We start from the raw sequence: 16,661 nt of genomic DNA, 5'->3' as shown, positions 1-16,661 counted from the left end.
TGTGGCGACCCCTAACCAGGAAAAGCCAAAAAACAAACAACAACATCAATAAATGCTAATGATTTAAATATTCCAATGAAAAGATCAAACCTAATACAATATCTGAATATAAATAAGGCTCACAAGATTTTTTTTCAAGAAACACATATTAAACAGATGGAAAATATATTTGGTATCCTGGTAATTATATAATTTTAGCTCAATCTTCTTTTAAACTAAGAGAAGGGGACTCAGGATACTTTGAAAGAAAAATATAGATTTTCCACAAATTATTCATGAATATGAATATGAATATGAATATAAAGAAGGTCTTCTTTCCCTTATAGTTTTAAAGTTTAATAGGACTACAGTAAATCTTTACTGGTTTCCAGCTATGGGTCAAAGCCTAGCTAAGAAACATCTAGACATTATTCTTAATAATTACAAAGGCAATCTAATAAAAAGTGGGGATTTTAGTTATATATTAGAAGACTTAGACAGCAGCAATAACAGGAAACTAAGAATGACCTCCACTGCAAAAACACTTAAAAATGGATAGAAACCTTTAACTTAAAGGATGCATTTTCTATGAAAGACTCCTGCTCATTGCATTTTTCTCATCATGATTATAAATATGGCACATAGACCAGAACTGATAAAATAACTAGTCTTCCAGGACATAATTTCTATTGTATCAGGATTTAACATCTCTTTTTGTCCTATACCTGATCATGATACCCTTATTCTAAAGTACTAAACCAGTTTTAAAATGTTATCCTTCTTGACCAGAATACCTGCTTATATAACTAAACTTAAAGAGTTTCAACCCTGGTTACTATATGGACTAAATTTCTTTCTGGAATTCACCAATTCTTCTGATATTAATATAGTTATGATATGGGATTCATTAAAGACTTATATTTTTTATGTTTGGCAAAATAGTAACTTCGTATAAAATAAAATTAAGGAATAGGATTCAGAATTACTAAACATTCAATCACAACTTTTACTGGCCAAATTTAAATTTATTAAGAATAATACATCTAATATGAAAGAAACAGAAACATTAAACAAACAATATTTTCATATTGCATATCACAAACCAGGCTTGGCTTTAAAAAAATGAAAAATTACCTCTTATTCCTTATCACCCAAACACATGCATACTTTTTTCAAAAATAGTTAAAATGCAATCAAAAATTGATAACATTCTAGATGTTAGACATGACAAAATAAAGAAAAATTCCACAGATATTGGAGAAATTCTTGATGCTTTCAGATTTCACTATACATCTCAAAATCAAAATCCTAGATTTGATGTTAAGACTCCAGTGTTAAACCTTGATTCTCTTAATAGTAAGAAACTCCCTTCAGAATTAAAAGATGGCATATATAAACAGATTTCTTATAAATAGATTTTACACAAAAAGAAAAATAATAAAATAAAACAAAGCCCCAGGTAAGGATGGAATAATAATATAAATACATAAACTATTCCCTCCCTCTTTATTTTATTTTTTTTCATAAAAACTTAGTTGAGGTTCAAACCCAAGACAATATTCCCCTTCCTGGAAATATTCATTAATTACATCCATATTAAAAAAAAAGAACAATCCCCAACTATATTCCTGTTGCACACCTATCTCACTTCTAAATAATAATTATAAGATTGTTATGTCTGTTGTTATAGAATAAAGGAACCCATAGTCCAAATAATTAACTTTGATTAAACAGGTTTTAGATATCAAAGGCAAATGCACTATAATATTAGATGCATGCTAACTCTTATTGATTTTTTAAATAATGGAGAAGAATAAGCTCTCTTAATTAGTCTAGACATTGAAAAAGCCATTGATTCTCTGAATTGAAACTATTTATTAAAATGTTTAGAATTATTTCATTTTCCTAGGTGCTTTATCTCACACTTAATGAATATTTATAAAAATAATAATGCTTATGTCAAAACTTGCCCCTTTACTTCAGAATTCATTCCTTTGATCAAAGGTACTAAACAGGGTTGCCCACTCTCTCCAATTTTATTCACCTTAGCCACTGAAATTTTTGCAATTTCAGTTTGAGACAAATACATATATTACAGGCATAGATCATTATACTTCTAAATTATGTTCTTTGCTGATGTTTTGCTAACACTTCCCATTTCAAGATCAACTATTTTGGAACTAAAATCCACAATAAAGTTATTTCAGTCTCTTTCCGCCCTTCACTTTAATCAATCCAAATCAAAATTTATACTTTTACATAAAAGAAAAAAAATTCAAATACAACAAAATCACATCATTGGCAAACAAGTCTCCTCATTGGAATATTCAGGTATCACTTTACTGAAGTCTATTGATGAAATAAAAAATGCCAGTTATGACAATGTTATAAATACGATATAAAATCTTAGTTCTAAATGAAATAGGATTATTATTTCCTTTGAAGATAGACTTCAGTTAATAAAAATTATTCTTTTCCCAAACTACTATATATAATACAAGCATGGTCTCTTCTTCTCGACAAAAATCATATTAAAGAAATAAACAGCTATTAAGTTTTTAATTTTCCAGATACTGATACTTACATTAAAGCATCCATTTTTAAAATTATATTAAACTGGGCTGATCCTAATTATAATTATAAATTATAGTGGAAAACTTTACACATTGTTCTCCTCAACAATAATAATGAAGTATTAGGTAATAATAATTCTACTAATCAAGATCATTTCGTTTGGCATTATCTCCGTAACATCATACAATAAAACATTTATCCTCCTAAAAGTTCTTGCTATTTAAGTTTTATCTTGAAGACTTTTAAAAACACAATTCTTTCTAGTATAGATTTTAAAATTTGGTTCAAATCTATACTTCCTTTTAGTATCACCAGAATGTTTTAATAGAACACACAGTCACGTATTTGCCATTTAGAAATCCAAGAATATTATTTGTTGCTAACATTTTGTTTTAAAGAATTGAAAACTAAAGAGACTCAACAACTTATTTTTGAATTTGATTTAAACCCCATGATTGGGTATTGCTGCAGAGTGTGAAAACACATACTCAAGAATTGTGTTTATCTCTCACTCACACTATAAAGAAAATCTCAAATTAATACATCTCTTTTATGAAAGTATATATAAGAAATCAAAAGTTGATAATTTCATTTCAAAATTTTATAAAATATTTATAAAATTTAACATATACTTAAATGACAAGTTCTGGAAACCTGTTACACTGGGTCATGCATCTTGCTTAAATTCTAATAATAAATTTCAAACATTAACTTCTGTTAAACACACCTCTTGGTCTCATTATTGGCATATCTTTACATGGACATTTTTACACAGAGCCTTTTTAACTCCAAATAGAATGACTAAAATAAATGAACATAATAGTATACACTGTTGGAGATGTATGTAGTAATGTAATGCTGATAGGTTACATGTTTTCTTTGATTTCCCTTCTCTAAGATTTGTTTGGTGTAACACTGATGACTTTTTGAAAGCTTTATTATGTGACACTTTTTCATCATCCAACTTTCTATTCTTATTTAATGTAAATAATGGATGTGAATTGAAAAATGCCAATCTCTTTCTGCTATGGACTGTTCTTGTGGTGGCAAGAAAAAATATTACCAAAAAATGTAGATCAGCCATGCCACCAACTTTTGAAGACTTCTTGTCCTCCTTAAAAGAAACTGCCATTAGACAGACCACACTAAAAGAATACAGGGTTCATCTGAAGGCATTTAGCAACAATCTTTGGATGAAAGTGATTTCTCTTGTTGACTTTTATCAACAGATTTCTGCCTCTGATGTTTTTTTTTTCTTTTTATACTTCTTCTTTTCCAGTGACCATCTATTCTTAGACAAAACAGATATTTTCATCAACATTTTTATTGGAGCTTTAACATTTTGTTATTTTGTTGACTTCAGGCTCTTGTATATACTCTACATAGATTGATTGTGTGCCTCACTTTGCTGCTAGATTCTATTGCTATTATTACTTAACTATAGTGATTGAGTAATTATTTGTTTATGAAAAAAAAGAATACAGTTTTTGAAGTAAAAAAAGGAAATATGACCTAATAAGGAAAAGTCTAAGCAGAAGGTACACATGTTTCCAAGGAAACAATGACAGGAAACAAGAAAGTAAAAGATAGAGTATAGCCAAATGTATTGTTGTGATATACTTTGGAAGATTATATGGCATAGAAGCTAGCTATTTAAATATCATAAAGACTATTGTAAATTAAATGATATCAATAGATAATAACTAGTTTTCTGCAATTAATCTCTTGGATTATTGTATTTGCCTATTGTGTAATTGTTTCTAAGCTGTCAGCCTGTTCTATTTTAAACCAGGTTTGATGTTTATTAATTTAGTATTATTATGTGCCATGCCTCTTCTGCTGCAGCTTGAATCGGTATCAGCTCCAGACTAAATATAACTGTTTTGTTCTATCAAAGCATGTTTGAGTCTCTGGCCCAGGTTGTGAATGGAAATTTTTTAGTAAGCAGCCTGTATACCTGATTTAACAAATTATAAGTAAGTAACTATAAAGGAATAGAAAAAATCTTCAAAAACTGTTTGTTCAAACCAGGATTTTTGGACTGTTTATTGAACAATAATTCATTCAGAAAAGATTGCTGCATGGAGGAATTTCTCTTTACACTCTACTGCAGTGACCTCCAAGCATGATTATGCAAATAGTAGGGTTACTGCGGACAAATCCTCCTGCATAGGGAGTATGGGGGTTGCCTCTACAAGAAACAATATTTTGTTAAATGCAGCTTCAAAAAGCAGCACCATGATATTGAGGGACAAAGACCTGACTATGACCATGGTGACCCAAGTTTGATTAGTAGCTCTGGTGTTTGGGACACTGGTAGGGAGAGATGGATATGCTAGTCACAGAGAGAGGACAGTTACAGTATATAGCGTTCCCTGTGATGATCTCTAGTGGTGGCTGGGGTTGTCACAGTGAAGACAGTCTTATCTAAGGAAGAACAGGGGTAGTGGACTTGGCTGAGCTGCTGCAGAGGCAGAGTGAAACACTGCACATCCCCATTGCACTCCTGTCCCTCAAGCAAAACAACAGCACCCCAACAAGTGAGAGGAGTGATAGAGCGAGTCATAAAAATAAGTAATAATCACCATGGCTGAAGGTAATGGCAAGATCCCCAGGATGCCCTTATTGTTTGCACCAGCCTTAGCTTGTCAGTTTGGAGGGAATGGAGAAGCTAGAAGACCTGGTAATAGACATGAAACATTGGGTAGAAGGCCATAATATGATGCATGGGAGAAGAAAAATCTCCAAAAACTGTTTCCAACTTATTTTCAGTCAAAACTTTGACTTGCACACAGAAATTTCATAAAATATAATGAGATCCAAAGAATTCCTAATTCCTAGTTTTCTTCTATGTCACAGGATCCATTTTTACTAATATGTAGGGTAGTGTGTCAGGTATATATGTTCTTACAGAAATGTGATGTCAAAGTTTTCAGCTAATACCTTAAAGACCAAGGTTTGTGGTCAGTAATCCCCAAATGCTCAAATCATATCTGTGTTTCATATGGTTAACCATTTTAAAGTGAGGCTGTTAGGTTTTGAGCATACTTAAAAACTAATGTGGACAGGCAATGCCCTTTGGCCACCCCGGGTCTGTTGTATGCTTTAGAGTAGGCAGCTAAGCTCACCACTGAGAGTGGTTAAACTGAGGATGGATACCCATACACTCCCTATAGGAGACTGCAAATAATACTTTTTAAAATATATGGATTTTTGCTGTCATGTTTCTGTTTTTTTAGAGCATATATCTTTATTATTAGCTAGTCCCACACAGCAGCTGTTGGCTAGTCATGGTAATACCTGTGTGTGTTGGTATGTTTGCTTGTGCAGCCAAAGTTGTCTGTACCTGTACCTGTTTTGAAGCTCATTGTGATTGTACCCATGTTTAATTACCAGGTATTTTTGTGTCATCAGTTAACCACTGCATTGTTGTGTTTTGCTAGTGTTGCTAGCTCTGACTCATGACATAAAAACTTCTTTGTATAATCTTACCTAGTCAGTTTATAAATAAATAAAAATAACTAAGCAATAGTGATGGTGTTGTTGTAAATACTAGCCAGTAGTGTGATGAACAACAGGAGGGGAAAGAATGGTTAATGAGCTTTAAGAAAAATACACAGAGAAAAATGGAGAGCAAAATGCAATGGTTCCAAGAATGTGCAGTCATTGTATTTCAGATTAGGGTTAAATGGCATCACACTTCAGGAAGGGGATTATCTTGGCATAATTTCAAAGGCACTATATTTATGCATGACCTTTCTTTTCAGACCTGCCATTTAGCTTAAATGAACTCCATCTGGACCATAATGAAATTCAGGCAATTGAACTGGAAGACCTAAGGCGCTACAAAGAACTCACCAGGTAATAACACTTCTACAATTCATTAATATGTGCAGAAAAATAATCTTTTGGTAAAGACACTTTCAAAAAATGCACAGCCAATGAATCCATCCATCTCCATTTCTTTGTACACTGCAAACAGCATGGGCCTTAATCTCTGGCATCATTTTGAATTGGTACTAGTGTTTTCTCCATGAGCCTATAAAACCTCTTCATTGCACTTCTAAATGCCTGCACTTCATTTAATCCCATTCCCTCTGCCAGGATTTGGTTCAAGGCATAAATCTTCTATTCTATAAAGAAAACATTTTTTTACATTGCAATACTTACATCCAGTTTCATGACTTATCATTTCAAACCATTTCTTTGTCTGAAAGATAATGCCCTTCTATATCACATTTAGTTAGATTTATTTTGACCAATAAGAAATTTGCTGTCACACAGCACGGTTACTATGTCACTTGATAACATAAATTTTCTCAACAGGGAAAAATCAAAATTACTTTTTCAAGGGCTTAGAGACCCTAGTTCTGTGCTCTCAAATGTACAGGATGCACCCAACTATGATCCTAATATGAAATTTAGTGTCCTTTAAGGTCTCACCATTGAACTACGAAAGGGGTACCTGGAAAAATAATTACCATTCAGACAAGACCCTCTCTGTTCTTGTCAGCCTCAAGTAAGCCACCCATATGGACAGACAAACACAAGCATGCACACACACACAAACACACACACACACACACACACACACACACACACACACACACACACACACACACACACACACACACACACACACATATGCAAAAAAGCAACAGCCCCACATCCCTCTGAAGCACATTGTAGGCATAGCCTTGGATTCCACTCGATAGCCATTTACTGACCTATGACATCTGAATATTTTTATACTTCAATGGTCAGTCATATATTCCCAATTTAAAGCTGACTTGGAAGATAGCAGCAGGCTATATATGTACCTACTCAAATTTCTGAATTCTGAAATATCAGACACATAGGTTACCCAAAGTGATCATCAGAAGATAAACTTGGAGTATGTGGTGTTAACCAAAGAAGTATCAATTTTTCTACCTCAGAATTATGCCTTAAATGATTAACTATTTTACCTGTTACCCTTGTTCTTCTGCAATGCAGGACATGCGTTTTGAGTCCTACCAGTCTCTCTCACAGCTTCAAGGACAACAACTAGGATGCTAAATTTGTTAAATGAAGGGTCGCCATACTAAGATGGAATAACTGAAAAAAGGAATGTTACAAAATGATGCCTAACAATGAATGACCCATTGAGATAAAGAGACTTACTACAATAAAATAAGAAAAGTCTTCCTAATGGCATGTACGAGGTTTGCATTACATTGTTCAGCATGGGATACAATGCTCTCCATATCAGATAAAGTAAAATTTAATTATTAAAAAATTATTAAAACCAGAGACATCCTTTTTATAGAGGTGATATAACAGCTGTGGATTCAAGTATATACTATAAGATACAACTCATCATTGCATGGGGAAAAGGAGTTGCTTGTTAAACTGAAAGGTGTCCATACTAGCAGCAGTGATATGAATAACCCCTTTGTCATACAATTAATTATACTAGCAAATAAATGTACATAATTACAAAACTGCAGAAATGCTAAATAAAATATAAAGCAATGCAAGCAAACAAACTGCAAGCACTTGCTTTCAGATAGAATTGAAGTCCTCCTTCAGGCATCCATAATGAATTAAGTTATTTTCACGCATTCATCTCATGTTTAACCAAAACAGCAGTTCTAACATTTAACTATACCTCTCTCTCTCTTTTTTTTTTTTAATTTTAGGCTGGGTCTTGCCTACAACAAAATCCGTTTCATTGAAAATGGCAGCTTAAACTTCCTTCCCAACCTGCGCGAATTGCACTTAGACAACAATAAGCTGCCTCGAGTACCTGCAGGACTGCCTGACATGAAGTATCTGCAGGTAAGTAAGTGTTAACAGACCGACAGTGAGTGCACAGCAAATATTCTACTGATTCAGTGGCATACAGTAGCTAATGATTTTCATTCTTTTCGTCCCCTCATTCTGTGGATACCCTATTATTCACTGTCTCAGTACAAGCAGGTAAAGCCTTTTCTTTTATTAGCTCATCAAACTGTATTTTTAGCCTGCCTTCCTCTGACAAAGCAGTAAGTAGTCCCTTCATGTACATTGATGCAGTTGCCTTAAAATTTTTATTTTTTCTTTCATCCAGAACTATACTCATAAATGGATGGTTGTTCATTGCTGTCACACATCAGTCCAAAAACAGTGTGTCCTTTTACATGAATGCAGTATGAGAACCTAGAGTATAGTCCCACAGCAGCTGCAGCAAACCAAACAAGTCAAGCAGGTCACAAAAATAAATCTGCAAAACTGTTGCTGAAAGTACTCTCAGGGTGAGCCTTCATGGTGTAAATTGAGTTGACATGTGAAGAAACAGAATGGAACTGCAGAGATTCCATTTAATGAAGTGAGAACTTCACCCAACATACCTTACTTTTGTGTGTGTGAGTGTCTATCTGTGTCTATTTCTATATTTCTTTATCTCTCTTTATATATATATATATATATATATATATATATATATATATATATATATATATACACACACACACACACATACAAACACACACACACACACACACACACACACACACACACACATATATATATATATATATATATATATATATATATATATATATATAAAAAATAAAGAGAGATTACTTTACTCAATTCCTTGTATGCAGATCTGGCATTGGTTGTTGTTTGTCTTTTCGGCTTTTCCCGGTTAGGGGTTGCCACAGCGGAACTCTGGTCCACTAATGGTTGGCAGTCGATTTTTATGGTGCCGAGTTGCCAGCCCGATGCCCAACCTTCAGCAAAGGCACGCCCATTTACACATGTCTTTCAGAGGCCACTTGACCATGGGGAGGACATGCAGACTCCACACAGAAGGCACTCCAGCCGAGAACTGAACAGAAGAACCTCTTGCTGTGAGGTAACAACGCTACCGCTGTACCACTGCTGACATTGGTGTGATTTATAAAACAGAAGTGCTGGTTCTTCTTCAGGCTGACCCTCTCCTTCAGACTGTATTGTAATTGTTTAGTGTGCAATAGGAAGCTATCTGTACCATGTGACAGCTGTGGTATGCAAGCCATATCCCTATTAATTTCTGTCTCATAGTTTGTAACCCAAGTTATTATTAGTGTTAATTTATTGTAATTTACCTACATGTGAAATAATCCTGTATAAAACTTATGGGAAGGCATGTTGCTACTCTTTCCATTTCAGCCAAAAGTCTCAACATAGAATGGTCACCCAACAGCATGAATATCTGTTGCTGTAGCTTTGAGCATTAGCTTTTCTTTCCCTGTCTTCAGATAACTGAACTGCCTTGTACATATGCATGCTGCTACCAAGTAGGTCATGATCTGGAGTGCAGTGTTCACTCCCAGGCACAGAATGCAGTGCACATATATACATCCTGCATAGTGCAATGCTTGGATATTAGGATCATAGTCTGGAGTGCATTTAATTTGCAACCATCACTTTACCATTTGAGCTTTCAGTTCTGTAGGATCCAGACAGATCAGCAATGCAATTACCAGTTTCAGGGCAAGTAGTGACTTACAGATATTTAAGACTATGTTGGCCATGACGTTTGAGCAGCTTTCATTTGCAGAGTATGTAAATGATGGGATCCAGTTGTGGGATAGCTACCACTGGAGAGAGCATTGTATTGTCACATGTTTGGGGATTAGCAAATGGGGCTGTGTTGCAGATTAGACTGTGGCACATGAGAAGAACACAGTGTTAGCTTCCTGCTACCAAACAAAAGTAATTTTAACATTACTTGTTTTCTGTATTTATACCAGTGTTGTTACTCTGTGGATGAGAAGGCACAGTATATTATGTACAAAAGAACAGCTGTTGGCATATGGTTCTCGTCTCCAAAACTGATATCTGAAAGTAGCCAATAAATTGTGGCTCCCACATTTATGAGCCATGGACAATGTTTGGGAGTCATTTGCATAGCCGTTCCAGAAGTGGAATGCTGTGGCTATACAATAGGGCAAGCCCTAACAGATGGGCTATGTGCCACTCACACTGGCCTATGTCTACTATATTCTGTTGCTATTATTATTTCCTGTGTATACATTATTGCACCTTATTAGTCCAATGTTTTACATATTAGTATTTGTAGTTTATGGATCTCTGTTCTAATTTCTGTTTTTAGTTGACTTTGTAACATCTCATGCTTGATTACTTATTTAAAATTAATTAAAAAATGATGTAGGACCTCAGCAACATGTGCTTTCATATGGGTCAAAGAACTAAATAATCACATCTACTTAATTATATGACACATGTACATGTGCCTTCATATGGGTCAAAGAACTAAATAATCACATCTACTTAATTACATGACACGTCTAGAAGGAACAAGTAAGATTTTGAGAAAACGTTGTTTCATACATTCTGATGGCATATAAGGTGAGAAATTGCACTGTAAATTGAAATTCTCATACGTTAATTCTTCCAGCATTATGGATAGGATAGTGAACACTGAAATCAGTTCTGAATATTCTAAAAGTTACAAGAGATACCATGTCAGTATATATAAAGACCACAGTCCTTCTCATGTTGTTGTTCTTCTTCTTTCAGTTTTTCCCAGTTAGGGATCGCCACAGCGGAGTCTGCTCATGATTGGCAGTGGAGTTTTACAGTGTCGAGTTGCCAGCTCCGGTGCCTAACCTTCCACAGAAGGCACACACATGCACACACTCACACCTAAAGCCAATTTAAAGTGTCCACTCCACCTACTGCATGTCTTTGGGATGTGGGAGAAAACCGGAGCACCCGGATGAAACCCACGCGACCACAGGGAGGACATGCAGACTAAGCACAGAAGGCACCCCAGCCAAGAATCGAACCAGAGAACCTCTTGCTGTGAGGCGGCAATGCTAACCGCTGCACCACCATGGCTGCCCAGTCTTTCTCATGTTGTTAATGGACATAAATTTAAGCCTGTAGGATGTATGGACTGTTACCAGAAGTCAGTGGTCTACTGCCTAAAATTCCCTTATGTTTATATTCTGCAGAAAAAACTAAATGTTAAGTGAGGGCATGAATTTTGCAGTATTTGAGATATTTTAGATATTCTTCCCAAGACAGCCGTGTGTCTACCTATTTTCAACAGCATCATACATTGAACCCTGAAATGCCAAGATTTTTTTATTTTATAATTATATATATATATATATATATATATATATATATATATATAGATATGCAGAGTTAATGTATAAAATGTGTTATTGCAGAAGGAGACATTCATTAACGCCTACACTAAATGTACACTGAGTATACACAATATGTATTCAAGAACATCCCTACAACATTTTTCCACTTTATAGTAACTCAGAAACATTACACTAAGTGTACATGTAGTCTACATTTTGTAGTAAACTTTATGGCTCCTCCCTCAATATTTAAAGCTGCAAGAAAATCATTAGGAAAACTAAAATTAGGAAGAAGAAGTGTGAGTTATGATTGTGTTGTCCGTACACTCCGAACGATGTACACTTCGTGTACACTTAGTGTAAGTGTTAATGAATACCAGGGTAGGTTTATTTTTAGATTTGAGACCGACCCTATTTCCAAACAGACTTATTAATGAGGGGAAAGTATTTAGTATGCCAATTGGATGATTACAAGTGATTTCTTGCTGACTTATCCTTTTATCTTTTTCTTTCATGTATTTAAGTGGATGCAATTTATTTCTTTGAATCTTTTAAAGGCACACAGTGCTAAGGCTCTTCATTTTTTGGGCTGAATTTAATTAACTTAATAAAGATTATATTTTAAAAAGAATCCAGCATGACTGAAGTATGTTTAAGGCTGTATTTTTTTATTTTATTTTATTTGTTGCTTAATATAGTGAAAGTGTGTTTGAAGACATCATGTTTGATTGCTGTATCTGCTTTTTATATTTTCTACACAAATAACCCAGAGGCTGGCCAAACAATGATTTGTTAGGACATTTATATGTTTTCTCTATCCGTGAGGGACAAGGTTGCTAAACCAAAGGTGTATTTGCAGTTTATTTATCATTTATCCAATTTACATTTTACTAGTTTAAAAGAAGTACTTTGATTTATGTGGAGTGGAAGACAGTTTCATATGTATTTATTTTTAGTTATTTATTTAACTTTTGTTTACTGGGATAGTCCGACTGAGAGACAACCGATTTTCAGCAGAGCCCCAAGGAGAAAATCTCCAAATACAATTAAAAATATTTAGGATTAATAATTAGACAATCATTACTAATAGAAGTCACACAAAAATATTTAGAAATACAAACTAGATGCATCATAATCAATAGAAGTTAAACACATCATAAAAAGTACATTGAGTTACAAAGATTAAACTGATTGTAGAGCAAGTTGGTTATTGTTACAGTCAAATAAGAATACAAACAATAATACAAACTGTGCAGTAGTTATGTACAACTACATAAGGTGGGGGAGTGGAAAGAGACCACATATTTATAAATTATGACTAGAGTGAGTAACGTAGAGAAATAGACTGGAGAGTAAAGTAACAATAGGGAAGGGAGTAGTGAGTAGAGCAGCGGGCAGTGGAAGGAGGGGAAAAATAGGAAAAGGGGCAAAGTTGAGATGTTAAGGTAAGTCTGTGATAAGAAGTTAGAAGGAAGAATTGTTACAGATGTGGACGTGTACAGGAGGTAGAATAAAAAGTAAGTTACATATGGTGGAAGTGAAATGGTAGAGGAGTAAATTGATGAGTTGATAGGTAAGGGAAAGGATTTAACCAGGACAGGTACATGAGCAGAGCCAGTTGTTACTGAGGAAGACTCTTAGTAGGTTTTTCAAGTGAGTATGGTTGGAAGTAGTTATGATGGGCTAAGGGATAGTATTCCATATTTTAGAGATATAGAGTAGAGACAGTCTCCAGCTTTATTGTAGGATTTGTTTCATAGAAGTAGTATTCTCTGTAAAACACACCTATCCCTCCAATGTGTTCTTGTTATTTTGTAAAAGAGATTGAGTTCCTATGAGCAGGTGTTTATGGCGCCACTGGACTTGTGAATGTGCAATAGGTCTGACAAGATAGGATCTGTTGAAACTTTATACGCAGGAAGAGATACCATCAACATGACTATTATTATATCTGTAATAGTAAGTCAAATTGCTAATCTTCTTCTTTTGGCTTTTCCTGGTTAGGGGTCGCCACAGCGAAACTCCGATCTGCTAATGATTGGCAGTAGATTTTTACAGTGCCGAGGTACCAGCCAACCTTCAACAAAGGCACGCCCTACACATGTCTTTTGAATGCCACTCGACCGCAGGGAGGACATGCAGATGCATTTTTTAATTCACTTTTCTCCATCCCATACATTTTTGAGCATTTCCCTCATTAGCACTAGCTAATCCCTACATACTAAATCCATAAAGAGAGGAAGTCAATGGCAACAGGTTTTTGATGGTGTCATACTTCAGAAGGAGAAATATTTCTATATGTTAGTTCTAGCTGTTACTTTCAAAAAAACTAGCTTTTCACAATAGTTAACCAAAAGGTATGCAGCAATAGGCGTCTTGTTTTTGCTAGGAAACCTAAGCACTTTAGTCTTGCTTGCACTTTCTGATATATCACAAGCCTCCATAACACTCACAGAGAATATATTTTGGAGTCATTCTCTCTCTCTCTCTCTTTATTTTACCCCTGCCTTTGATAAGGAAATGTACAGGCATTCTTTTCTTCCCTCACCCCAAATGGCTGGACCTCCAATACCTGAGTTACGATTTAATTTGCCTTTCTTTTATCACTATCTTACTGCACATGTAGACAAGAATTTCTTTCAGCTATAACAATGATCTTTCTGGTAATATAAAAGAAATGAGTGACTGAATTGTTGAAAAAAATGACAGTTCTGGAAATAATACCGTTTGTTTAAATAATATTGTTTTATGTTACTGTTACCCACAGGTAGTGTACCTACACAACAACAACATCACAAAAGTGGAAGCGAATGACTTCTGTCCTGTTGGCTTTGGAGTGAAGCGTGCTTACTATCATGGGATTAGCCTCTTCAGCAACCCAGTAAACTACTGGGACGTGCTGCCTAGCACATTCCGCTGTGTCACAGACCGACACTCTGTACATTTTGGAAACTACAAGAAATAAAGCTACTGAAAGGCTGAAGACAAGTAAAAAAGAAAAAGGAGATAAAAAAACAAAGAAACCTAAAAGAACATTGCTTTACATTTTATTTTTTAATTCCCCACCACACAGAAAAGACAATATACATGCTAGAAGTCCTGCTAAGCAATATTAGAGCTTGTTGTAGTCAGTGTAAAGTACTCCTCTGTGAAAAAGAGATCACAAAAGGAAGGCTTATCAATACACATTTTAACACTGTCATGTTTCAAAGAAAGATAAACTCCACACAACATCTTTCCTCACACATCACAAAAAAGTGTGTGCTTCCACAGAATGAGAACTTTTATAATGCTGACACTAGCTTTGCTTTGTTAGAGAGCCCATTCTTACAGTAATGAAATAAATCTGTAAATTTACATTTCTAGATGTTTTTCTGCTTTATGTGCTTGTGTTCGATTTTCATGGTGGTACAGCAGACATGAAAGGAAAACTAATTATACAGACTGCTGACTTCATTTGCTTTGAGTCCTTCTTCACATGTCACAGCACAAGTCCCTGCTAATGATGTCTAAATGTCTAAACCTATAGCATTGGAAATGATTCTGCCATTGTAACCAGCTGATCTGTTATCAGCTAGAAAAAAATAGCTAAAATTGGGCAAAGCTTATGCATCTATGATTTTATTTCCATGTTATTAGGTAGATTTATAAGGAATAGGTAAGAAAGTCAAATTAAATATTGGTTGAGTCTTCTAAATGCATTTCCCTTAACCTGTCATTTTTATTTGTCACATCAAGGCATTTTCAATGAGATTTTACATAAGAAGGCTATACCAGAAGTTGTCCATCATATCTGAATTTCAATATATTTTATTTTCTTCTGATGTATCATCTCCTCCTACTTGTCACTTGTTCTATTGTATCATCTCCTTCTGTTTGCCATAAATCTGTAACCTGTTACCAGTGACTTTTACCAACTGTTGTCATAATGTTTTGTTTTTTTTTTTTTTTGACTTGAATGTAGAAAGGTTGGTGTGATATAGAAATGAGAAAAAAGGAATTTGGAGTAGGTTTAGACACAGAAGATTCAAGTCATTTAGTCTGAAATAATATATTTGAAATGCTGCAAGATTTGAGTCTTGGTAATGGTACTTATTTCTAAAAACCTAGAAAATTATAAAGTGATAGTTTCCACTGCAGTCCATGACAATAAAAGCTATATTTGAATATGAATAATACAGATGCATAATAAAAACTATCATATGGTTTTCCTTGTAAAATTCAAGGAAAGGTAGCCAAGTTTCTTATGAAGCTGTGATATCTCATATCTGCTTTTCTTACTTTTTAAATTGGGGATTTTTCAACATCTCTGATGTATTCAATACCTTCTGTCTCACAAGTGGCACAGATGCTGTTTGGAATGAGCGGTTTCAGTGTCGCCTGCCAACAAGGCATCTTAGAAACTATGCTGGGGAAACATTCAGATTAAAAATAAAGTACATACTGAAATCATGCCTAAACTTTGCAGCACGTCACTGTTCTAATAGTAAGTATTGCTTTCCTTTTCAGTATGATGATGATTGTTTTGTTTGCTCCACCAATACACAGCTGTAAGATGGGGCTGCGGTTTCTTGCACTTATTCTTCATAGATTGCAGTAATTAAGTCATGTTACATCAGTACAATGCTGAGACTGCTAATTACAAGACTCTTAACAGAACATATTTTAAAACTGAGAAAGGATAGTATTATAAAGATGTTTTCTATCTTTTAGGCTCTCTGTACATTCACATATTCAGTTGTTTTGTTTGTTTGTTTTTTCAGGAAGACAAAATCCAAATTATTTACCAGAACTCTAATTAAGCTAGATTGTTGAGCACATGTGTAGGAAAAAGAAATGTGATGAAGTGCAGGCAATAGATAACACACCAATAAGCTAAAACTTGGATTCTGACTACTGTCAGCTCCCACTTGTAGGCAGTTTAACACAAATATATTTATTTCCTTGGGCTCCTGGGCCTCTCGTGAATAAAATCCAGCT

The 16,661-nt window shown here is 34.6% G+C and overlaps 1 protein-coding gene across 1 annotated transcript in view; it reads left to right on the top strand.

The window, feature by feature from the left end:
* Positions 1–15,594, top strand: part of BGN (biglycan) — a 376,091-nt gene extending 360,497 nt beyond the window's left edge. The window contains exons 6-8 of the mRNA XM_044080413.1: positions 6,321–6,414; positions 8,235–8,373; positions 14,449–15,594. Coding sequence (XP_043936348.1) covers positions 6,321–6,414; positions 8,235–8,373; positions 14,449–14,646 — 431 coding nt within the window. The 3' untranslated portion in view covers positions 14,647–15,594. The remainder of the gene's footprint in view (positions 1–6,320; positions 6,415–8,234; positions 8,374–14,448) is intronic.
* The last annotated feature ends 1,067 nt before the right edge of the window (positions 15,595–16,661 follow it).

The sequence above is a fragment of the Protopterus annectens genome, chromosome 8.part0 (genome assembly GCF_019279795.1).
Source record: "Protopterus annectens isolate FY-2018-M chromosome 8.part0, PAN1.0, whole genome shotgun sequence".
NCBI lineage: Eukaryota > Metazoa > Chordata > Ceratodontiformes > Protopteridae > Protopterus > Protopterus annectens.
This window is presented reverse-complemented; position numbering and strand designations above follow the sequence as displayed.